This window comes from Felis catus, chromosome A2 (genome assembly GCF_018350175.1).
Source record: "Felis catus isolate Fca126 chromosome A2, F.catus_Fca126_mat1.0, whole genome shotgun sequence".
Taxonomy (NCBI): Eukaryota; Metazoa; Chordata; class Mammalia; order Carnivora; family Felidae; genus Felis; species Felis catus.
This window is the reverse complement of record NC_058369.1, coordinates 17594002-17616351: the sequence shown is the minus strand read 5'-3', so window position 1 is coordinate 17616351 and position 22350 is coordinate 17594002. Positions and strand designations below refer to the sequence as shown.

At 45.0% G+C, this 22350-nt stretch overlaps 2 protein-coding genes and 1 long non-coding RNA gene across 14 annotated transcripts in view; 1 reads left to right on the top strand and 2 right to left on the bottom strand.

Moving 5' to 3' along the window:
* FBXW12 (F-box and WD repeat domain containing 12) overlaps positions 1-3070 on the bottom strand; it is a 75059-nt gene extending 71989 nt beyond the window's left edge. For 3 of the 8 annotated variants that reach the window (XM_045049711.1, XM_045049722.1, XM_045049705.1), the window contains exons 1-3: positions 2996-3048; positions 2632-2673; positions 431-507 (exon numbers count right to left, since the gene is read on the bottom strand). The gene's annotated coding sequence lies outside the window, so the exon portion shown is untranslated. Of the gene's footprint in view, positions 1-430; positions 508-1773; positions 1799-2631; positions 2674-2995 lie in introns of those variants that run through there. The other 5 variants (XM_045049733.1, XM_045049703.1, XM_045049761.1 and 2 more) reach the window with 5 other exon arrangements.
* NME6 (NME/NM23 nucleoside diphosphate kinase 6) lies at positions 2835-10346 on the top strand. 5 transcript variants are annotated; one of them, XM_006928709.5, is made up of 6 exons: positions 2835-3034; positions 5885-5981; positions 8032-8134; positions 8679-8718; positions 9143-9303; positions 9579-10346. In XM_006928709.5, the coding sequence occupies exons 2-6, from the start codon at positions 5892-5894 to the stop codon at positions 9764-9766; spliced, it is 582 nt and encodes a 193-aa protein (XP_006928771.3). In that variant the 5' UTR covers positions 2835-3034; positions 5885-5891; the 3' UTR covers positions 9767-10346. The 5 variants fall into 5 exon arrangements, with proteins under 5 accessions (XP_006928771.3, XP_019676562.3, XP_019676565.3 ...); XM_019821003.3 differs by having other exon boundaries at positions 2861-3034; positions 9594-10346; XM_006928710.5 differs by lacking the exon at positions 2835-3034 and adding an exon at positions 3045-3144.
* LOC111556228 overlaps positions 6255-22350 on the bottom strand; it is a 31814-nt gene continuing 15718 nt past the window's right edge. The window contains exon 2 of the long non-coding RNA XR_891314.4: positions 6255-6545. This is a non-coding gene — a long non-coding RNA (uncharacterized LOC111556228). The remainder of the gene's footprint in view (positions 6546-22350) is intronic.

Sequence of the window (22350 nt, the reverse complement as noted above, 5' to 3'; positions counted from 1 at the left end):
TCTTTCTAGACTTGAAGCAGAAAAAACACTCAATGAAACTACCGTAGCCACAAAGGTTAAGAAGGAAATGAGAAAAAGCCTGCGCCTGAAACACTGTCTTAAGAAATCACATATGCTCAGGAAGTCCAGAAAGAAACAGAACTTTGGAAACCTGCTACATCAGATTAGAAGCAGTACAAGAATGAAAACAAAAGAAAAGAGAGATTTTCTTAAAAGAAAGTTCCTATCTTGGGAAACAACTGAGAGATAAATCTCTAGGGCACAGCCCTGCAAGCTCATTCCTTCTCCACTCTCTGTAGCCTAGCAAGGAGCTGGCTTTCTCTCCAACAACAAAATGTGAGAAATTCACTGAGCCTTCTGGAAAGGAGTAGGGGAACCCAGAAAAAAAAATGCCAAAAGAGAAGCGTCTGAAAGAAATGCTACTCCCCACCTGACACATCCAGAAGTTGAAGACAGTATCTTGAAGAGCAGAGGTCTCAATTCTCACTGGGTCCGTGAGGCAGCAAACTTTAGAAAAATAGCAGCTTTAAGTTAAAAAAAAAAAAAAAAAACCAACAGGAAGAAAGAAACCACCAAGAGTGATTTTCAACTGAAACTCGTGGGGTAAAGGACCACCTTCCTGCCCCTCAATCCACAGGAGGCAAGTGTCCTGACCAACTCCACAACAGAAGGCAGTGGCCACACAGGACTGCTCACAGCAGGGCTGGGTATGCTTGTCAGAAGAGCCCACCCTCAATGCAGCCTGGGGATGCCAGAAACACAGAACCCAAAGGAGAAATGGTATTAAGAAACTTGAATGTGCTAGATAAAAAAGAAAGGCACCTCAAAGACCTGGTTGGGGCTGCCACACCATCTTAAGTATGTTGATGATGAAGGCCACATCATCTTAAATGCCACTAGGTAGATAAGACACAGGTAGATGTGCCCAGGATACAATGAACACAGGCCAGTTAACCTCATAATGGCCGATTCTCCCAACTGAGTTTAGACTCAGAAGTTGGAGACTGAATAACTGGTACACAATTAATGGAGTCCCAGGGAAACTGAATCAAGACCTTTTCAGCCCATTCACCTTCCTTCACATATCACTGAGTATCAAGATCTTTTGGCAGGTTTCCAGGGACAAAATCTGTTATGAGCTGGAGAGTGGTCTTTTCTAAATTTAAATTTGGCGGATGTGGCACAATACTGTGATAATTTTGTATGTCCTGTTAACGATTTAGATTCTTTCTGTTGTTGCTTTAAAACTTTTAAGAGACCTGGCATTGAACTTTGGCAGCACAGAATTAGAAGGCAGGAGAATTTGGTTCTCACACTGTTATGTTCTCCAACAGCTCCATCAGTATTAAATAAGTGGGCAGTTGGTCTCCACCTGCCTACCATTACTCCGTTTCTGTTGATTCTGAGCCCAAATTCAGAAAGAGTGTTATTTATTGGGTCTCCTCCTAAAATCACACCTGCCCTTACTTTCATCATGTAGGCTTACTGCTGAGGACAGTCAAAGCAACTATAAGATATGAACTAAATAAAGCCTTCTCCTGTGCATGTGTGTGGTGTGTGTAGGACAGAAGACAGAAAGGTGAACTAATGGCCATGGTCTAAAAATCGGCCAAGTCCCTACAGTCCAAAGTTATGTTAACAAACATAAAGGTAGAAAACAGGGGCACCCGGCTGGCTTAGCCGATGGAGCATGCCACTCTTGAATTCAGGGTTGTAAGTTCAAGCCCCACATTAGGTATAGAGATTACTTAAAAATAAAACCTTTAGGGGCACCTGGGTGGCTCAGTCAGTTAAGCAGCTCTTGATTTTGGCTCAGGTGGTGATCTCACGGTCTGTGAGTTTGAGCTGCTCAGCAAGGAGCCTGCTTGGGATTCTCAATCTCTCCCTCTCTCTCTCTGCTCCTCCTCGGCTTGCGCGCACGTGCTCTCTTTCTCTCTCTGGAAAATATACTTTGAAAAAATAATAAATAAATAAAACCTTAAAAAAACGTAGAAAACAAAACTGGGACCTGGTACACTTTGAAAATAAGAGTAAAACCTGATGTCTGGTCAGTAGCACATGGTTAAATTTACTCTCATCCTGTAAAGGCAGAAATGGACATGTCCTTCACCAGCCAGACAGGTGATGAATGGCCTTTCCCAAAGACGTCTGGTGGAAACAAGCTCCCAAAACCAAAGATCTGCCTTCCAACATTCCAGGCGTGCAACACCTGTATATTTGGCAGGAGAGTCAGTTAAAAATATGTATATTTAAGTTGATGACAGTTATGGTTTATTTTCACTCTAATTCAGTGACTCCCTCCAAGAAAAAATATTATCACCCTTCCTCAACCAGCCACACCGTCCCTTCTCCATATGTGAGACTACTCACCAAGAATACACCCAGTTCTCATCTCCTGACCCTGCACTGCTTCAACAGACTCCTTGGTAACCCACCGCACCCCAAGTTCCTTAGCGACATGTTCAAGGCCCTTACGACTAGTTTCTCTATGTACACCTGGACCCAGCCACGCATCCTCCGTCACCACCCCCACACTGGCTGTGCTCTCTCGTGTCCACGGATCGCTCAAGACTTTCAATGGCTGCCTCTGCCCTCGCGATCGGGAGCACCAGTTCTTCGCCCTTCACGTACCTCAGACAAGTACTGGGCAGCAACCATGTGCCACGCACCATCCTAGACAGAAAAGTAAGACAGAACGAGTCAGGCAAGGCCCGTCCCGGCGGCCCCGCTAGCAAGCACGGCCCACTGCCAGGCCACCACCTCCCCGCGCACTGCAGCCCGCGAACTCCGCCCTGGCCCTCCCTCCCGCTTGAGGGCGCCCGCGCCGGCTCCGAGAGGCAGTTCCCGCCCGAGACGGCTCTGTCCTCTCGTACGGCAGGGGCAAGCGCTGGAGAGAGAGACAAGGACCACAAGCAAGGCCGGTCTTCGTGCTGCATGCTGCGGGCCTTCGACCCGACCGCTCCCACAACGCGGTCTCCCCGCGGGATCCACACACCTGGCCTCCACTTCCGGCTCTTCCACTCGCGGCTTCACGGTAAGGACCCCCAGCAGGGCTGCCCGGCCGAACGCCCGAAGGACCCCGCTTGGGCCGCACAGGCTAGCTGTCGCGGTGCCTGGTGGCCGGGCGCCGCGGTGGAAGACCAGGTGCATCTAGACTTGAAACTCCATCCGGGCTGGGGCGCGAACAGCCCAGAATCTGGGATGGGCTTAAGCCTGGGTACAAAGGACAGGAGTCGCGCGGCTGCAGGCCTAGAGAAGGGGGGGGGGGGGGGCGCAGCGAGGAGAGGGGCGGTGTCAAGAAATGGGGCTGAGTGCCTGGGGGATTGGAGAACTGGGCCTCGGGTGTCGGGGTGAGGGTAGAGAATGGGGAGCTGAGACAGAGCTGGGGGAGGGCTGCAGGTCCCCGCTTTGCCTAGGAGGACGAGGGGCTTTGCCGCCGCCCTCCCGGAATCGGAGGAATGGGTGCCTTCGGTGTGGCGGCGAATGCCTAGGCAACCTCCCAAATTTATGATTCTCTGATGGAGTGACTTTTAAGTTGAACAAATTTCTTGACCTGTCAACATTTGTTGTAAACCGAGGGCCATGACAGTCATTACTTAGTTGGCATTAGGAGAGGAAACAGATCCTTCCCTAGAGAGCCCCTAGCATCTTGGCCTTGGTATAGCTGGATGAGGTTCATTCATTCATTATTTCACCAAATACTTTTGAGAGCCAGCTATGTGCTAGGCACTCTGCAGAGGTACTGAGAATAAAACCATGAGCAAAACAAATCCCTGCTTTAATGCAGCTGGCCTAAAGGGTGAAGACATAACTGAAGAAAAGGTCCAAGAAGATGTAATAGGGGAAGTGAGCTAAGATCTAGTGGGTGAGGGGCCCAGGGTGGCTCAGGTCATGATCTCAGAGTTGGTGTGATCTGGTCGAGCTCGCATTGGGCTCTGCGCTGACCATGAAGAGTGTGCTTGGGATTCTCTCTCTCTCCTCTCTGCCCCTCCCTCCCCCTTAAAAAAAATTCAAAAAACAAAAAATATTAAAAGAAAAGATCTAGTGGGTGAATAGGAGGTAACCAGAGGAAACACATTTTGGACTGTGAAAAGGTCTCAGGCAAAAGCTTAAGGCGGGGACTGATATGATTAGATTTGTATTTTTAGTTCACTGGCTGCTGTGTGGAGAACAGATTGTAGAGGCTGGCAGGAGGAGAAATTGAGAGGCCATCGAGGAGGCTGTTGCAGAAGTCTGGGGAGGGTTGATGATGTCTTGGACTGGTGGCCCTTGAGGAGAGGATTGTATGGATTTGAGATCTATTGCTTAGGCAAAATTGCCAGAACTTGGTGATAACATGGATTTGGAGGGGGTGGGAGGTGATGTGTCAAGGTTGTTTCTCCCTAGATATATGGTGAAGATTCCGCTTGTTTTTGGGTTACTCACAACCTGAGATGCAAGGGAGAGTGGGTTGGCTGATCTTGCACTAGTTAGGCTGGACTTCGTTTTGTGGTTTGAGTAAGCAAGCACTGCCTTTAACGTGATCATCAGGCTACTTTCAGCCTAAGGGAAATGAGGGTGTTGTCCAGACTGTCCCTGTGTGTGTTCATGGAAGCCTTCTCCATATTTGTTGGCAAATTTAGGAGCTCCACCAGATAATCTTTTGAGACCTAGTCTTTAGTCCTGAAGAGATGATCAGTTTCTCACATGTGAATAGAATTTCACAGTTGAGAGAGACCTCAAATTCTCTTAGTCTGGTTTATAAAATACTTCTAGATTCTTTATATCATGTCCACAATTATTTTTTTAAAATTTTTAATGTTTATTTTTGAGAGAGAGAGCATAAGTGGGGAAGAGGGAGACACAGAATCTGAAGCCGACTCCAGGCTCTGAGCTGTCCGCACAGAGCCCGACGTAGGACTCGAACTCATGAAGTGCGAGATCATGACCTGAGCTGAAGTCGGACACTTAACTGACTTAGCTACCCAGGTGCCCTGTCCACAATTATTTGTTGAGCTCTTACACCATGCTAGACACTAGAAATACAAAGATGGATAGAATAAGACTATATAGGTTCATTTAGTCAATAAAACTGACCTTTGTCCCAGGCAGTGTTTCAGCTGCTACAGATACAAAATGGTTACAACTAGTCCTTGACCTTGGAGTTGCTTGTTCACAAGCCTTGCCCTGAGGACAACCAAGTGTGTTAAAGAATTTGATTTGGGGGGCGCCTGGGTGGCTCAGTCGGTTAAGCGTGCGACTTCGGCTCAGGTCATGATCTCACAGTTCATGAGTTCGAGCCCCGCGTCGGGCTCTGTGCTGACAGCTCAGAGCCTGTAGCCTGCTTCACATTCTGTGTCTCCCTCTCTCTCTGCCCCTTCCCTGCTCATGCTGTGTCTCTCTCTGTCTCAAAAATAAATAAACATTAAAAAAAATTAAAAAAAAAATAATTTGATTTGGGCAGGGGAAGTCCTGACCTATCTGTAAGATTAGATAAGAGATGGTAGGTATCCAGCAGACTTTTGGGGGGGATGTCCTGGGAACATCCCAATTCTTGTCCATCCAATTTTCCAATTCTAGAATCGATGGGAGAGCACTATGGGATAGAAGGCCTTATGAATGGAAACAGTTATTGTACCTTTGTGGCCAGGCTGTTTAGCAATGTAAATTGTAAATCCTCTAAAACACCAAGAAAAATTAGGAAGGGAAGGGAATATTGCAGAGACAGGTAGAGTTTAAACTTGAATCTCTCCTGAATGGGTAACTTCTTTGTACGTAACTGCCACATGCTTTGGGAGTGTCAGGAATGAGATCCGCTGTTAGCTTGCAAGGCTGCATGGCTCCGGAGGAGGAAGGGTGGGGAGCACAGCACTGAAGGGTCCCTAATCCAGCTTTCTGATGGCAGGAGTGAGATGACTTCGATCTTGAGAAGCCCTCAGGCTCTCCAGCTCACTCTGGCCCTGATCAAGCCTGATGCAGTTGCTCACCCCCTGATTCTGGAGGTAAGAAGGAATCTTAAGCCTCTACTGTATGTCCTGGGCACTGCTTCTGTTTCCTGTGCCACAGGGCCACTTGTGAAGACTGACAGCACAGTCCTGTGCAAGATGCCGTGGAGGTAAAGCTAGGAGCCATGGACTCTGACCCTGAGAAGACTAAAAATCTACTGGAGAATTGGGGCAGATAAAAAAATATAAGGATCCAATAAAGTAAGGAGAAGAACCAAACCTGTAGACAATGTGTGTATATTCTATCGCAATGAAACAAATTACCACAAATTTAGCAGCTTAAAACATTTATTATCTCACAATTCTAGAATTTAGAGGTGTAGGAGATTCAGCTGAGTTTTTCCTCAGGGTCTCACGAGGCCAAAGTCAAGGTATCAGCAGGCCAGGTCCTTATCTGGAGGGTCTGGGTAAGAATCCACATCCAAGTCATTCAGGTTGTTGGCAGCATTTGGTTCCTATGGTTCTAAGACTGAGGTCCCCACGTCCTTGCTGGCCTTCAGGCGAAGACTGCTTTCAGTTTTTAGAGACCACTCACATTCCTCATCACACAGCTCCCTCCATCTGTAAGACAGGAACATCGTGTTCAGTGCTTCCAATGCTTTAAACCTGACTTCCTCATTAGTGCCTGGCCAGATAAAACTCAGCTTTTAAAGAGCTCATGTGATTAATTGGGCTCATCTGGATAATCTTTTTGATTCAACTAATAGCAACCTTAATATCTCTTTTGCCATGTAATGTAACATAATCATGTTGCATGGTATTCAGAGCCCTGTAGAGTAGGGTGCGGAATCTTGGTGGGACTGGGGGAGGGTCATCGTAGGGTCCTGCCGAGGATAGTTTGATAAGTACTCGCTGCGCAGCACTGCTGGGAAAGCTCACCGTGGTGCGGAGAAAGACCAGAGCAGTCAGGAATGGTGGCCTGCAAGTGCGGGGCCCTGGCCAGCAGGAAGGAAGGGTAGACTTTGGTCAGTGCACAGGAGGGCAGGTGTTCCACAGAGGGAGATGCTGAGGCTGGAACGCGGGTGGTGGATCCGAGGGCCACAAGCAGGCTGGGGTGACAGGACGAGAGAATTGGAAGAGGTGGAGGCCAAGGAAAGTACAGCCTTGAGCACTGGCCTAAAGTAGTTACACCTCATTCCATGAGTAAAGTTCTGACCAGAGTGGGACATATAAATTATGGTGTTTTTAATCTGTCACGTGTGATGGTTTGGAGAGAGTGGGACAAACTCAAGCCAGGACCACTATCAAGAGATTTGTATGATGATCCGAGAGGTGGGTTGTGTGGGCTTCAGCTGAAGGGAGGGGCCGAGATGGCACCAGAGGCTCATGTTCTAGCCGTGTGACTGAAGGTCTTTACCTCACCCCACCTTCTTTCTCTACTGACCCAAGGACAGACCATCAAGTCCTGGGCTCTGATGGGTTCTTTTGGTCAGCCTGGATTTCCTTTTCACTCAAATGGTCACTTTGACTGATTTTTTAAAAATGTTTATTTTTGAAAGAGAGAAAGAGAGTGCATGTATGCCCATGCGCACGCGCAGGAGAGGGGTAGAGAGAAAGGGGAACAGAGGATCTGAAGCCGGCTCTGTGCCCACAGCAGACAGCTCGATGTGGGGCTTGAACCTGTGATCCATGAGATCATATCCTGAGCCAAAGTCAGGTGCTTACCCGACTAAGCCACCTAGGCGGCCCATCCTTTTGACTTATTTGTATCTTTTTTTGTTTTGTTTTGAGAGAAAGAAGGGGTGCAAGTGAGTGAGGGGCAGAGAAACAAAGGGGGGCAGAGAGACAGAGGGAGGGTGGGAGGGAGAGAGACACAGAGAGACAGAGAATTCCACGAAGGGCAGAGAGAGAAAGAGAGAAAGCCGGGGCTCACTCGAAGTGTGGCTGTAGCTCACCTGAAGTGGGGCTCAAGCTCATCTGATGTGGGACTTGAACTCATGAACCGTGAGATCATGACCTGAGCTGAAGTCAGACATTTAACCAACTGAGCCACCCAGGCACCCCATCCCTTTGACTGATTTTTATCTTTGACGTGGTGTTTATCCAGGCTGTTCATCAGCAGATTCTGAGCAACAAGTTCCTTATTGTACGAATGAGAGAACTTCTGTGGAGAAAAGAAGATTGCCAGAAGTTTTACCAAGAACACGAAGGTAGGATCAGCAGTCCTCTGAATGGGAGGCTTCTCTGTCCCACGAGGTGTGCAAGGACACATAATGGCAGGCTGTCTCTGACCTACCAACTGTAAAGTTATAGCCATTTTCTAAAGTCTGGCTTTATACACAAACTTTTCATGATTGTCAATCTTTTAAAAATATTTTCTAGGAGGGTTCTACTTCGTAGCCCAACCGGAAATTTAGTTTTATGTCCTGATGATATCAGTAGGTATAGGGGATGTTTACTCTGTCGGCCATTGTCCTCATGCTCATGGTTTCTCTGAATTTTCCCCACACCCCTATGAGGTAGGTACTGTTAGGTCTCCAGCACGTGGATTAGGAACCTGAGCTGGGGAAATTAATGACTTACCTGAAACTGCACAGGCTGTAAGTGGCAGAGCCTGTGTTCAGACCCAGGTATATCAGACTCCTTGTTCCTTTTTTTCCAAAATGGTTTTTATCATTCCAAGTAAGGAGACCTAAGTACAAAAAGTGCTCTTGGGCACCAGTGTCTGGATGAAGTTACTGTCTCTCTTTGCAGGTCGTTTTTTCTATCAGCGGCTGGTGGAGTTCATGGCCAGGTACTTCTAATTTTGGTTTGGGCATCTTTATCCACCAAGATTTATCTCTGTTGCTCCTAAACTTGTTAATTTCATGTGACGCTCTTTGAAGTTGTAATCGGTGTTAAATGTCTGAAGAAACATGGGCTTGGAGCCATGATTAAGCCAACACTGACCTGGTGGCCACCTGCCATGGTGCTTATTGGTCCTGTGGCTATAGAAGAGTATTGTTGAATGCTACTTAACAACTCTGCTGACCTCTGTGGCCTTTTGTATGTACACAGCAGGGGCCTTCCATCACCTCCTGTTTGAAGCAGTGTTGGTACTGAGCTAGAAAGACAGGGTAACTCTCAGGGTGGAATGTCCCTTTATTTGTGCCCTGCTCACAGTTTGCCCTCCTAGACCACATAGCCGGATTCCTGACACCTGCTCCTTTTGTACACAGTGGGCCAATCCGAGCCTACATCCTTGCCCGCAAGGATGCCATCCAGCTTTGGAGGACACTGATGGGACCCACCAGAGTGTTTCAAGCACGTCACGTGGCCCCAGATTCAATTCGTGGAAGTTTTGGCCTCACTGACACCCGCAACACAACCCATGGCTCTGGTGAGTCCGCCTCCCCTGCCCTCGGCCACAGTGAGGGAGGATGTTTTCCGCTGGTGGTCAGGCCCTATGAGGGAGTTGAGAGCCAGGTATCCCGCCATGAACTTTCCTCCCTCCAGACATTTCTGGCCCTGTGTGGCCGTCTGGGCAAATGTGGCCCCAGGACCGAGGGTCAGCAGGACTAGAGGCTCAGGTTTCTGAATCTGACTCTAACTGCCTCTTACCTCCTTCCTGCACTCCCTATGAGAACCCCTTCTCTTTCTTACCTCCTCTTACAGACTCTGTGGTTTCAGCCAGTAGAGAGATCGCGGCCTTCTTCCCTGACTTCAGTGAACAGCGCTGGTATGAGGAGGAGGAGCCGCAGCTGCGCTGTGGCCCTGTGCGCTATAGTCCAGAGGGAGGCATCCACTGCGCGGCCGGAGCAGAAGACCCGGGACCAGCCTGCCGCAGGCCTGTGGGTCTGTGAAGACTGGTGGAATTGCCCAGCCTTCTCTCGGAGACCTCATAGGACCGGGGAGGCCTGGGGATCGTGGCGCCATCTCTGCCGGGCACCACGCCTACCTGAGGATCTAGCTTCTCACTGCCACCTCCTCTAGAATCTAGCTGTTTATCTACCTCTTTTCCAAAACATTCATGGGTGGTTCAGAGGGATAATGGCTCCTCTTTTTTCCTGAGAACTAGTCATCTTTTTCAAAGAAGAGTTTGCCTAATCGACTTGCCTGAAAAATGCAGTGACTCTATATAAGCAACATTTGGCCTACCTTCTTCAATAAAAGTCAGTCTACTGAATCCTCAAGGCTAGGAGCCCTACTCTAGGTGTTTTCTCTCTCTCCTTCCATGGAGTAATTAAACCTTTCCTGAAGCCAAGTTTCCGGTCTGCGCTAAATGGAGAGAATTGTGTAGAAATCCCCCAGGAGGTTCACACACAGTGTGCAGCTTGTCTAGTGCATAAAGGCACCCAGCACTGAGTGTGGGAGCGTGGTATAGGGCTGCATCCTGGAGGAAGGAGCACCTTTTATTTGAATAAAGATGTGTCTGCTAGCAGAGGCATGTTTTTATGATTCACTTTTTTTCTGATTTGCACAAAGCAGTCAAGTTAGCCATGTCTCTGTTGTAGCTGAGGATGACAGTTATCTATTGCTGCATTACAAATCATCTCAAAATTTACTGGCTTAACACGATAACGGTCTATTATTATGTGTCTCTGGATTGGTTGAGTGGTTCCGCTGGTCTGACTTGAACTCACTCATGTGGCTGCATTCGGCAGATGGGTCAAATATGGTCTTTTATCCTGAGCTTCTTCATAGCATGGTTGTTTCAGGGTTCTAAGAGGTCAGGCCCCCATTCGCAAGCTTCTGCCTATATCATGTTTGCTAATATCCCATTGACCAAAACAAGTCATGTGGCCAAGCCCAGAGGCCATGTGGGAAGAGACCACATGAGGGCACTGATACCGGGAGGTGTGAATCATAAGGGGCCATTATTATGACAATCTACCATACTGGGAGTAGTGAGGAACCTTAAATTTATATAGAATTTGTGAAAACAGATTTTTGCACAAGCCAACAAAGGAGATGAAGAAATAGCCAGAGAAAGAAGGAAAAAACCAAGGATGTGTGGATCAGGAAAGTCAAGACAAGAGAGTGTTTCTGGAGAATGAAGCAATGTTGAATGTTGAGAAGTCCAGGATGAAGCCTTTAAAATACCTCTAAATGTGACAGCATGGAGGTCACTGTGACCTTGGCAACAGCAGCATCTCTGTGGCAATAAGGGGCTTACCTCACATGGAAGATAATGGGCTAAAGCATTTATGCTGTTGTACTACCTTTGGGCTTAGAGTGACACGCCTAGGAGTCTTACATCTGAATCTAGAAATGTACCTGCATATGCTCCCATCTTCTCTTCTCTTCCTGTTACAACACAGGAAAGGGCCCTGCTTCCCATTAAGTCAGCCCTTCCACGTGCTCTGAATCCCATCTTGCTCTTTTGGTTTTCTAGTCTCTAGTACACTTTTACCTCTCTCTACTGAGTCCGTTTTAGTGTCTCCCACTTTTCAAAATCTTTCTAACCTCACTTTCCCCTTCAGCTACCTGTGTTTCTTCCTCTCTGGACAAAGAACCCACATTAGTTGTCTATGCTAACAGGCTCATCTCCCTTGTCTCAGCAGCCCACTCCAGTGTAGCTTACTCACTAACCCACCGGAAGAGACTGGTTTCTTCATGCCTTTGTCACTGTTGCCCAGCACAGTGCCAGACATAGGAGTCATTGCTTTGTTAATAGAACTAGGCTATTCATACTCTGGCTTTTGACATCACTTAGGATTCCTCCGTCTCTGAAGTCTTTAAATCCTACTTTTTTTTTTAAGTTTATTTATTTATTTTGAAGGGGCGAGTAGGGCAAAGAGAAAGAGGGAGAGAGAGAGAGAATCCCAAGCAGGCTCTACTCTGTGAGCGCAGAGCCCTGTGTGAGGCTTGAACTCATGAACTGCTAGATCATGAGCTGAAACCAAGAGTTGGATGCTTAACTGACAGCCACCCAGGCACCCCTAAATCCTACTTTTATTTTTTTTAATTTTTACGTTTATTTACTTATTTTGAGAGAGAGAGAGAGAGAGAGAGAGAGAGAGCACAAGCAGGTGAGGGGCAGAGAGAGAGGGGGATAGAGAATCCCAACAGGCTCTGCACTAAGTGCAGAGCCTGACGTGGGTCTCAGTCTTGAGAACTATGAGATCGTGACCTGAGCTGAAATCAAGAGCTGGTCGCTTAACCGACTGAGCCACCCAGTTACCCCTAAATCCTACTTTCAAATCATAGTCTTCTGTATCCCTCTGTCACGTCTTCTAAATCTAGACCATTCACTAGTCCACTCTCCTAGGTAACTTTTTCATATATTCTCTCTCCAAATCTCCAACAACCTCTTCCTTCTTTTTTCACTGTCTAGCTGTTGACCCTGCTTCCTCTTTCAGGAAGATAACAGAAACAGTCAAGAGAGAAGTTCCTCAGACTCCCAAGACCTCACTGAGTACCTACTTGCATCTGTGCTCACATACTCTGCTTCCTTCCTGTTAGGATGGGCAATGGACAAACCTTCTAAGCTCCTATCTAAAGCTTTCTCAAATTTGTACAGGAGATCTTATTGCCTCCTACCTTTTCAAGTAATTATTTCCTATGCTTCCTGCACCATCAAGAAATAGATCTTACAAACATGCTATAGTTTCTCTCATTAATAAATTAAACAAACAATTCTTTTTCCGTTCTTGTTTCTTTTTTTTTCTTTTTTTTTCTTTACATCCAAGTTAGTTGGCACACAGTGCAATAATGATTTCATGAGTAGAATCCAGTGATTCATCCCCTGCATATAACACTCAGTGCTCATCCCAACAGGTGTCCTCCTTAATGTCCCTTGCCCATTTAGCCCCTCCCACCCAACCACAACCCCTCCAGCAATGCTCAGTTTGTTCTCTTGTATTTAAGAGTCTCTTATGTTTTTTCCCCTCCGTTTTTAGATTATTTTAAAAGCAAACCTTTCTTAACACCACATCTCCTTCATGCCACTCTCTCATGTCTCTGCTCATCTCTATAGCAAAACTCTCAACAGAGTAACCTACAACAGCAATGACCAGTGACTTCAGTCTAGACAAAATGGTATAGACCCATTTATCTCTGCTCCTCCCTGCTGAGTACAACTATAAACCTGAAAATATGCAAGAAACCATCAAGGAGAACTCTAGAAGGTTGCCTGAAGGATAAATGGTTTGAGACTTCTGGACTGGAGGAACAACACAGCAACAGGGCATCTTAGGTCTCCCCACACAACAGAACAAGGTGGTCCAGACGAGGCATTTCCCAAACTCTAACCCAGCACTAGATGACAGCCCATCTGGCCTATTTTTTCCCATGACTAAACAGACTAAATAGAAAGTCCAGCTGAAAACTCCAGGCAAACTGACAAAGGAGATTGATTAGGAGTGCCAGCTATCAATAAGCAGCCAGGGGAAGCACTCTACTTCCTAGCCAAGTCTGAGGCTACCCTCCCTCATGGAAAGATACCAAGGTGGTGGCATAGCACCCACAAGAGAGACCAAAACAAATGCCCCAAGTCCAAGTTCTGTGACGAACGTTAGATGTCAAAGTTAAAGGTATAGTTGCAAGATCCAAATCAATCCTATATCTGAGTTCAGTGTCCAGGACAAGTTGAGTTTCAAACCAAGATTCCAGTCTAAGGCCAAGGTCCCGTAATCTAGGTCTAGAATTCCGGTTCAGATCAATATTCCAGATCTAAAGTCATATCCTGATGTAGGTCTGATGTCCAAGTCTGAGGTCTTGATATGAGATCAAAGAGTTAGGTTAGAAGTTGAAGCTCAAGTAACAAGGTCCAAGGCCTGGGTCCATCACCAAGGACCAAGTCTGAGGATAAGTCCAACATCATAGACAAACAGAGTTCCACAATTGAGATTTGATGTTCAAGTCCAAGGTTCCAATTCTATGTCCAAAGACCAGTTTGAGATCTAAGGGCCAAGTCCAAGATCCAGCCCCAAGTCTGAGGTTCCAGGTTCAAGGCCCAGGTCCAGAGTTTGAGAACAAAGTCCCTAAGTCTATTCCAACATTCAGGTCAAGGTCCAGGTCCAAGATCCATGTCCATTTCCAAAGGCCAAGTCTAACATAAGTATCCAAGATCAAATGCAGATCCACATCCTAAGTTCAGGTCCAAAGGGCAAATCCATGTTTAGAACATTCAATGTCCAAGATACAGTTCTAATATCAAAGTCCAAGTCCATGTCCAAGGACCAGGTTTAATGTCAGGACTAACTTACAAGCCAATTCCATATCCAACGTCTACAACAAGGTTCAGGAGCAGGCCAGTGTTTAGTTCCAAACACTATATCCTAGATCTGGATCCAAGTCGAGGTCCATGGTCCAAGTCCAATATCTATGTTCATATTTGAGGCTCAGGTCCAATGTCCGCATTTAATGTTAAATCTAGGTCCAGGTTTACAGTCCAGATTCAAGACACCTGTTCAAGGTTGAGGTACATTCAACCACTTCCAAAGTCCAGGTTCAGGTCAAGACACAAAGTCTGGATCCAAAGTCAGGTCCAGTACAGAGGTTCAATGACCAAGTCCAGGGTCCAATTCTAGGTCCACTTCCCAGGTCTAAGGTGAGTCCAAAATCCAGGTTAAATCCATGTCTGAAGTCCAGTTTGAATATTTAGTACAAGGTTGAGTTCTAGTTCCAAGATCCAGATTGAAGTTCTAGTTCCAAGAACATGTATAATCCATTCTAAATTATAGGATTGGGGGCCAGAAATGAGGTTCAGCTTTAAGGTCTCATATTCACATTTGAGATCTACATCCAGGACTGAAGCCTAAGTCTAAGAACTAAATCCAGGTCTGAGGTCCAGGATCATTGCCAAAATTCACTGGTGAGATCCAAAATCTTGTTCGTAGATTCAGGTCCAGGTCAAAGATCCAAATGTAGATACAATTTCTATATTTCAGGTAAGATCCATTATCCAAGGAAATGCAAGATTTGAGATCCAAGTCCAAGACCTGGGTAGAGATTCAATTGCCAGATATAAGGTCAAGTACAAGGAATACAGGTCACTACCAGGTTTAAATTTCAGATCTGAGGTCCAAGATACAGTTCCAAGTAACAAGTCCTGGTCCATGTCTAATGACAAAGTATAGTGTCAAAAGTATATGTTCCAGGGGCACCTGGATGGCTCAGTTGGTTGAGTTTCCAAGTCTTGGTTTTGGCTCAGGTCATGATCTCCCAGTTGGTAAGATCGAGACCTGCATTGGGTGCCACACTAACCCCATGGAGCCTGCCTGGAATTCTTTCTTTCTTCCTCTCTCTCTGCCCCTCCCCTGCTCATTCTCTCTCTCTTTGTCCCTGTCTCTGTCTCTGTCTCTCTCTCTCAACAAATAAATTTTAAACAAACATTTTTTTAATTAAAAAAAAAAAAAAACAACCAGTATATGTTCTAGGTAAAATCAAAGCTTTAGGCCTAAGTCCAACATCCAAAACCAGGTCCAGATTTAGATCCAAAGATTAGTCCAAGTTCATATATAAATTCTGGTCCAAGGTCCAGGTCCAAGGTGCATTTACATCATACAGATCATGGTCCTAAGTCCAAGATACAGATTGAAATCTGAGTCCCAGCTCCAAGCATGTGTCAGATCCTTGACCAAGGTCCAGATCTAATGTCAGTTCCTAAACACTGAACAAATCCAGGTCTGTGGTTGAGTTCCAAGGTTCAGGTTCAAAGTTCATGTTCATGTCCAGCTCTGATGACCAAATAAAAAAATCCAGGTTCAGGTCCAAATTCCAGTTAAAGGTTATATCCAAGAGGGGTGCCTGGGTGGCTCAGTCGGTTAAGCCTCCAACTTTGGCTCAGGTCATGGTCTCACAATTCTTGAGTTCAAGCCCCATGTTGGGCTCTGCACTGGCAATGTGGAGCCTGCTTGGGATTCACTCCCTCTCTGCCCCTCTCCCACTTGTGCTTCCTCTCTCTCTGTCTCTCTCAGTAAATAAATAAATAATGATTTTTCAAAGGTTATATCCAAAAAACTTGGAAAATCTAGGTCCAAGTTTCAGGTCCAATGTTCACATGCATATCTTAAGTTCATGTCTAAGATCCAGATCCAATGTACAAGTCTAATGTCAGGTATAAGTTACAGGCCCCATCTAGGTCTAAGTTTCAAGCTCAATGTCCAGGAGAAGGTCAAAGTTCAGGATGGACATCCAGGTCTAAATCCTTGGCCCAAGGTCACATCCACATCCAGGTCTGAAGTCTAGGCTGGGGTCAGATCCAGGGTCCAGGTATAAAGTTCAAGTCCTCTGTTAGAAGTTCAGATTCAGGGGTGCCTGATGGCTCAGTTGGTTGAGTCTGACTTCAGCTCAGGTCATGATTTTGAAGGTCATGGGTTCAAGCCCCATGTCAGGCTCTGTGCTGACAGCTTGGAGCCTGGATCCTGCTTTGGATTCTGTATCTCCCCCTCTCTCTGCTCCTCTACTGCTCATTCTCTCTCTCTCTCTCTCTCTCTCTCTCTCAAAAATAAACATTAAAAAAATAGTAAAAATAATAAATTCAGATTTATAAGCAAATACAATGCCTAAGGTTAGATTCAAAGTCCAGAACTGTTCAGATACATAGTTCAGATATGAATCTAGTTTCAAGGTCCAAGTCCAAAGACCATGACAATGTCCAAAGCCAAGGACCAGGTTGAGATTCAGGTTTGATTTAAGTCCTAGGTCAGGGTCAGAGATCAAGATTTGAAATCAAAATTTAAGGCTCAGGAACAAGGTCCAAAGTCTACTTCCAAGATCCAGGTGCAGGTCCCATGGTCCATGTCTACATGAAAGTGTATGTCCAATGTCCACAACCAAGGTTAGGTCCAGGCCCACATCCAAACTTGAGGTACAAGGTGCATATCCAATTTTAAGGGGGGAGGTTGAAGATAAACCAATAAGTTCCAAGGCACAGTTCCAAAACCCAGAGCCAAGTCCAAAGAGTAGGCCTACTGTCAAATCTAATTTCAATGTCAAATTTAGGTCCAGGCCCAAATTCAAGTACTGGGTCCAAGGTCCAAGTCCATATCCAAAATCCAGATCTGATCTCCCAATCAAAGTTTCAATCACTCTTCCAAAGGCCAAGGTCTAGGTCTAAGGTCAGGTTCAATGTTCTGGTCAGGTCGCATCCAGTTCCAAGTACAAATTCAAAGTTCATATACAGAGTTCAGGTCAATGCCCAAAGATACCACCTCACGCCTGTAATGGGTTGAGTTGTGGCCCTCAAAAATTCATATGTTGAAGTCCTAACTCCAAGTACCTCAGAATGTGACCTCATTTGGAAATAGGGTTGTTGCAGATGTAATTAGTTAAGATGAAGTCATACAGGAGTAGGTGGACTCCTAATTCAGTATGACTGGTGTCCTTATAAAGGGAAGAAATTTGGCACAGACACGCGTACAGGGGGAACTACCATGTGAACATGAAGACAGATATTGGGGCAATTCGTCTACAAACCAAAGAATGCTAAAGATTGTCAGAAAAACACCAAAAGCCAGAAGAGAAGTATGAAATGCATTTCTCCCTCCCAGCCCTCAGAAGGAATCAACCCTGCCAACATCTTATCTTGAACTTCTAGCTTCCAGAACTGTGAGACATAACTTTCTGTTGGTTAAGTGACCCAGTTTGTGGTACTTTGTTACGACAGCCCTACCATATAACACTCACGCTCCAAATCAAGGTCTAAGGTCCAGGTCCGTGACCAAGGTCTAGATATAAACTCAGGTCCAAGATTCTGGGAAAATAAAGGTCAAGAACTGAATTATAAGGTTGGAATCCAGTATCTAAATATTGTCCAAGGCCCAGGGTCTAAGTCCAGGACAAATTCCAAGGTCTGAGTAAAAGGTTCACATCCACTTACAATTTCTAGCTTATGATTGTTTCCAAGGAACTGGACAAATTCAGGTCCAAGGTGCATGCCCAACATACATGTGCAGACCTAAGGTCCATGACCAAGGTCAGGTTTAGATGTACACATAAAGTTAAAGCTCCAGATCCAAGTATAGTTCAAAGGTAAAAGTGAATAAATATATATAATAAGAGGTAATCTTTTACTTTCACTTTCTTAATGGTGTCTTTTGAAGCACATAGCTTTAAGTGTTTATTAAATCCATTTTGTCATTTTTTCCCTCTTATTTGTTGTGCTTTTGGTGATCTAGAACTTCATTGCCTAACCTAAGATCATAAAGGCTTGTGCCTATGTTTGATAATTTTAGCTCTTATCTTTAGGTCTTTCATTCATTTTGAGAGCAAATTACATATCTGATAAAGGGCTTGTATCAAAAATATATAAAGATTTCTCAAAACTCAATAATAGGAAAACAAACATCCAATAAAGAATATGAGCAAAATGAAAAGATGTTAAACATCATTACCCATTAGTGAAATATAAAGTAAGACCATGATGAGACAGCACTATACATCTATTACAATGTCTAAAATTTAAAATATTATCCATTCCAAGTGTTGGTAAGAATGTGGAGGAACTGAAAGTCTCATACTCTGCTGATATAAAAAAATGGAACAACCACTTTGGAAAAATTTGGTAGTTTCAAAGAAAGTCAAACATACACCCATCATAAGACCCAGTCATTCCACTCCTAATGTTTTTACCCAAGATATCTGAAAGCATATGCCCATACAAAGACTGGTACATGAATGTTCACAATATAGCCAAAATTGGAAATAATCAAAACGGGTAAATGAATAAATTGTAATTTATCCACATAATGAAATATTATTCAGCAATAAAAAGAATGAGCTAGGGGCGCCTGGGTGGCTCAGTCAGTTAAGTGTCTGACTTCAGCTCAGGTCATGATCTCATGGTTCATGGGTTCAAGCCCCGTGTCAGGCTCTGTGCTGGCAGCTCAGAGCCTGGAGGCTGCTTCCGATTCCATGTCTCCCTCTCTCTCTGCCCCTCCCCCGCTCACACTCTATCTCTCAAAAATAAATAAATGTAAAAAATAAAAATTAAAAAAAGAGAATGAACTATTGATACATGATGTGGATAATTCTCAAAATAATTATGCTGAGTAAAAGAAGCCATTTTTTTCTTTTTTTTTTTTTAATTTAAGTTAATTATCATACAGTATAGTCCTGGCTTCAAGAGTAGAATCCAGTGATTCATCTCTTACATATGACACCCAGTGCTCATCCCAAAAAGTGCTGTCCTTAATGCCTATCACCCATTTAACCCTCGCCCCCCAACCACCTCCACTCTAGCAACCCTCAGTTTATTCTCTGTATTTAAGAGTCTCTTATGGTTTGCCTCCCTCTCTGTTTTTATCTTATCTTTTCTTTCCTTCCCTATGTTCATCTGTTGAGTTTCTCAAATTCCACATATGAGTGAAATCATATATCTGTCTTTCTCTAACTGACTTCTTTCACTTAGCATAATACCCTCTAGTTCCATCCACTTTGTTGCAAATGGCAAGATTTCATTCTTTTTCATCACCACGTAGTATTCCATTATATATATATTACATCTTCTTTACCCATTCATCAGTTGATGGACATTTGGGTTCTTTCCATAATTTGGCTATTGTCAATAGTGGTGCTATAAATGTTGGGGTGCACGGGCCCCTTTGAATCAGCATTTTTGTATCCTTTGGGTTAATACCTCAAAATTCACCAAATTGTATACTTTATTTTTAAAAAATTGTTTTATGTTTATTCATTTTTGAAAGACAGAGAGAGACAGAGCACAAGCAGGGGTGGGGCAGAGCAGGGGGTGGGGACACAGAATCTGAAGCAGGCTCCAGGCTCTGAGCTGTCAGCACAGAGCCTGACGTGGGGCTCAAACTCACGAACCGTGAGATCATGACCTGAGCCGCAGTCGGACGCTCAACCGACTGAGCCACCCAGGTGTCCCCCAAATTGTATACTTTAAAAGTGTTCAGTTGACTGAATGTCAATTATACCTCAATAAAGCTTTAAAAAAGGAAAACAGAATATCTGTCCAAGTATTTTTTTAAAGAAAAAAGTTGGGTAAGGGGCGCCTGGGTGGCTCAGTCAGCTGAGTGTCTGACTTTGGCTCAGGCCATTATCTCACAGTTCATGGGTTGGAGCCCCTCGTGGGGCTTTGTGCTGATAGTGCTGAGCATGCTTCGGGTTCTCTATCTTCCTCTCAACCCCTCTCTGCTTGTGCTCTCTCTCTCCCCAAAATAAATAAACATTTAAAAAGTTGGATAAATAATCAGGGTTAAAAACAGTTCATTTTCACCAGTAATGGGTTTTTGGCTTTAGAATGTAAACAGTTTTGGGGCGCCTGGGTGGCGCAGTCGGTTAAGCGTCCGACTTCAGCTCAGGTCACGATCTTGCGGTCTGTGAGTTCGAGCCCCGCGTCAGGCTCTGGGCTGATGGCTCGGAGCCTGGAGCCTGTTTCCGATTCTGTGTCTCCCTCTCTCTCTGCCCCTCCCCCCTTCATGCTCTGTCTCTCTCTGTCTCAAAAATAAATAAACGTTAAAAAAAATTAAAAAAAAAAGAATGTAAACAGTTTTTAAGCAAATTCATTGTCTAAGATTTACTGGGTTCATGTAAATAGTGAAAGAATGAATCATTGCAGACACTGAGCTAGTAGAAGTCTGGGTACATCAAGAACCTTTTTGTCAAGGTGTGAAGGCTTAAAATAATTGCTGAAACACAAAGATGTTTCTGTGCCCACCACTCCCTCAAACTCTGGGCCCCTAATGTTAGAGCACGCAAACAGACACAAGAATGAGCCTTTGCCAGTTCCCAAATACAATGCATGGGTTTGTAGTGGGGAAAGGGAACTAAAGTGAACTTGTGAGTGGAGCTTCTGAGCCAGTTCAATGCACCACTGTTGTTGCTCCCACTGCTGACTGCATAACTGACATGGGTGTTGTACATCCTGTACTGAGAATGCTCCTGTGTGTTCAGGGACTTGCACACATATGTAAGTGATCTCTGGCTGGCTCAACAGAAACAACAGAGAATCCCAGGGGCAGGAGAAACCACAGCTCCAAAGACCTAACATCTGTCAGAGAACTCAGAATGGACAAGGTCAGTGGGACAGAAAGGAAGGAGCCCTGGAATGAGAGCTGGACTTCAAAAACTGGTTCATCTTCCAAAGCTAAGTTTGACAGTGAAAAGAAATCATAATAGATGCTACATGTTGTGCAGTTACTATCTCCTAGACACAGATCTGGCTCCATATGACCATTATGTCCTGTAAGAGAATAACTTCTAAGGCTTAAAAATGATTATTTACAGAAGATGGCAATATGTATTTGTTTTAACCTGAAATCAAGTAAATTCATTTTCTATTTCTGCAACTGGGTACATCTTATTTCAAATCAAATAAAACACTTATGATTAAAACATACCAGATTAATAAAAAATATTTTCAGTATAGATTCAGCTTTAAAACAGGTGGTAACAGAAATCCAGCAAAATGTGGACATTTCAAAAGACAGATACCTCTTCACAGTAGCTATTAGAACATTCAAAAGTTTTCTCACCTATCAGCCTCCCACCACACAAAATCCTCTCCCATAGAATTGGAATCTCTAAGCTCAAACACTCATCTACCCAAAAAATTCTGTCCCATGAATTCACTATCCTACAAATTCTCCCTCGGGCTTATTCTTCTCGGTCACATATGACCCTAGGGAGCCTGGGCCCTTGAATCATCCAAGGTCAGGGTAAAGAGTGGGACTTGCTTCCCCCTATGAGCAGCTCCGGATGCCTAAGCTGAGCCCAACTTTATCCCAGCTCTCCAAGAGCACCCTGGATTCACCAGTCCTGCATTCTAAGGCTCTGAGATCTCCTTAAGATCTATGATCTCCTTAAGACTTATAAATGCCTAAGTCTCATCCCACCTTTCTCTCTTCCTCCCTGGAGAGAGGCTCACCCTAAGGCCCAGCAGAAGCCACATGTGAGGGCTTTAATTCCCATCTCTCACCGCAAGGTCTAGAAAGAGGTATCACTGAGGTCAGGGTATGAAAGGTGCTCTCACGAGGTGGAAAGTAGGAGCAGAGGCAGGGGAGGTGGGCATGATGATGGAAGCAGCTGCAGAAAACCAGGACCCCTGGGGGCACCTGGGTGGCTCAGTAGGTTGAGTGTCTGACTCCTTTTTTTTTTTTTTAATTAAAAAAAATTTTAAATTTATTTTAGATAGAAAGACTAGGGGAGAGGCAGAGAAAGAGTAGAGAGGGGCAGAGAGAGAGACAGACAGAGTCTGAAGAAGACTCCAGGCTCTGAGCTGTCAGCACAGAGCCCGACGTGGGGCTCCAACTCATGAACTACAAGATCATGACCTGAGCCGAAGTTGGACACTTAACCAACTGAGTCACCCAAGCGCCCCAAGTTTCCGCTTCTTGATTTTGGCTTAGGTCATGATCTCGCGGTTCATGGATTTGAGCCCCATATCAGACTCTGCACTGATGGTGTACAGCCTGCTTGGGATTCTCTCTCTCGCTCTCTCTCTGCCTCTGTCTTTCTCTCTCAAAATAAATAAACT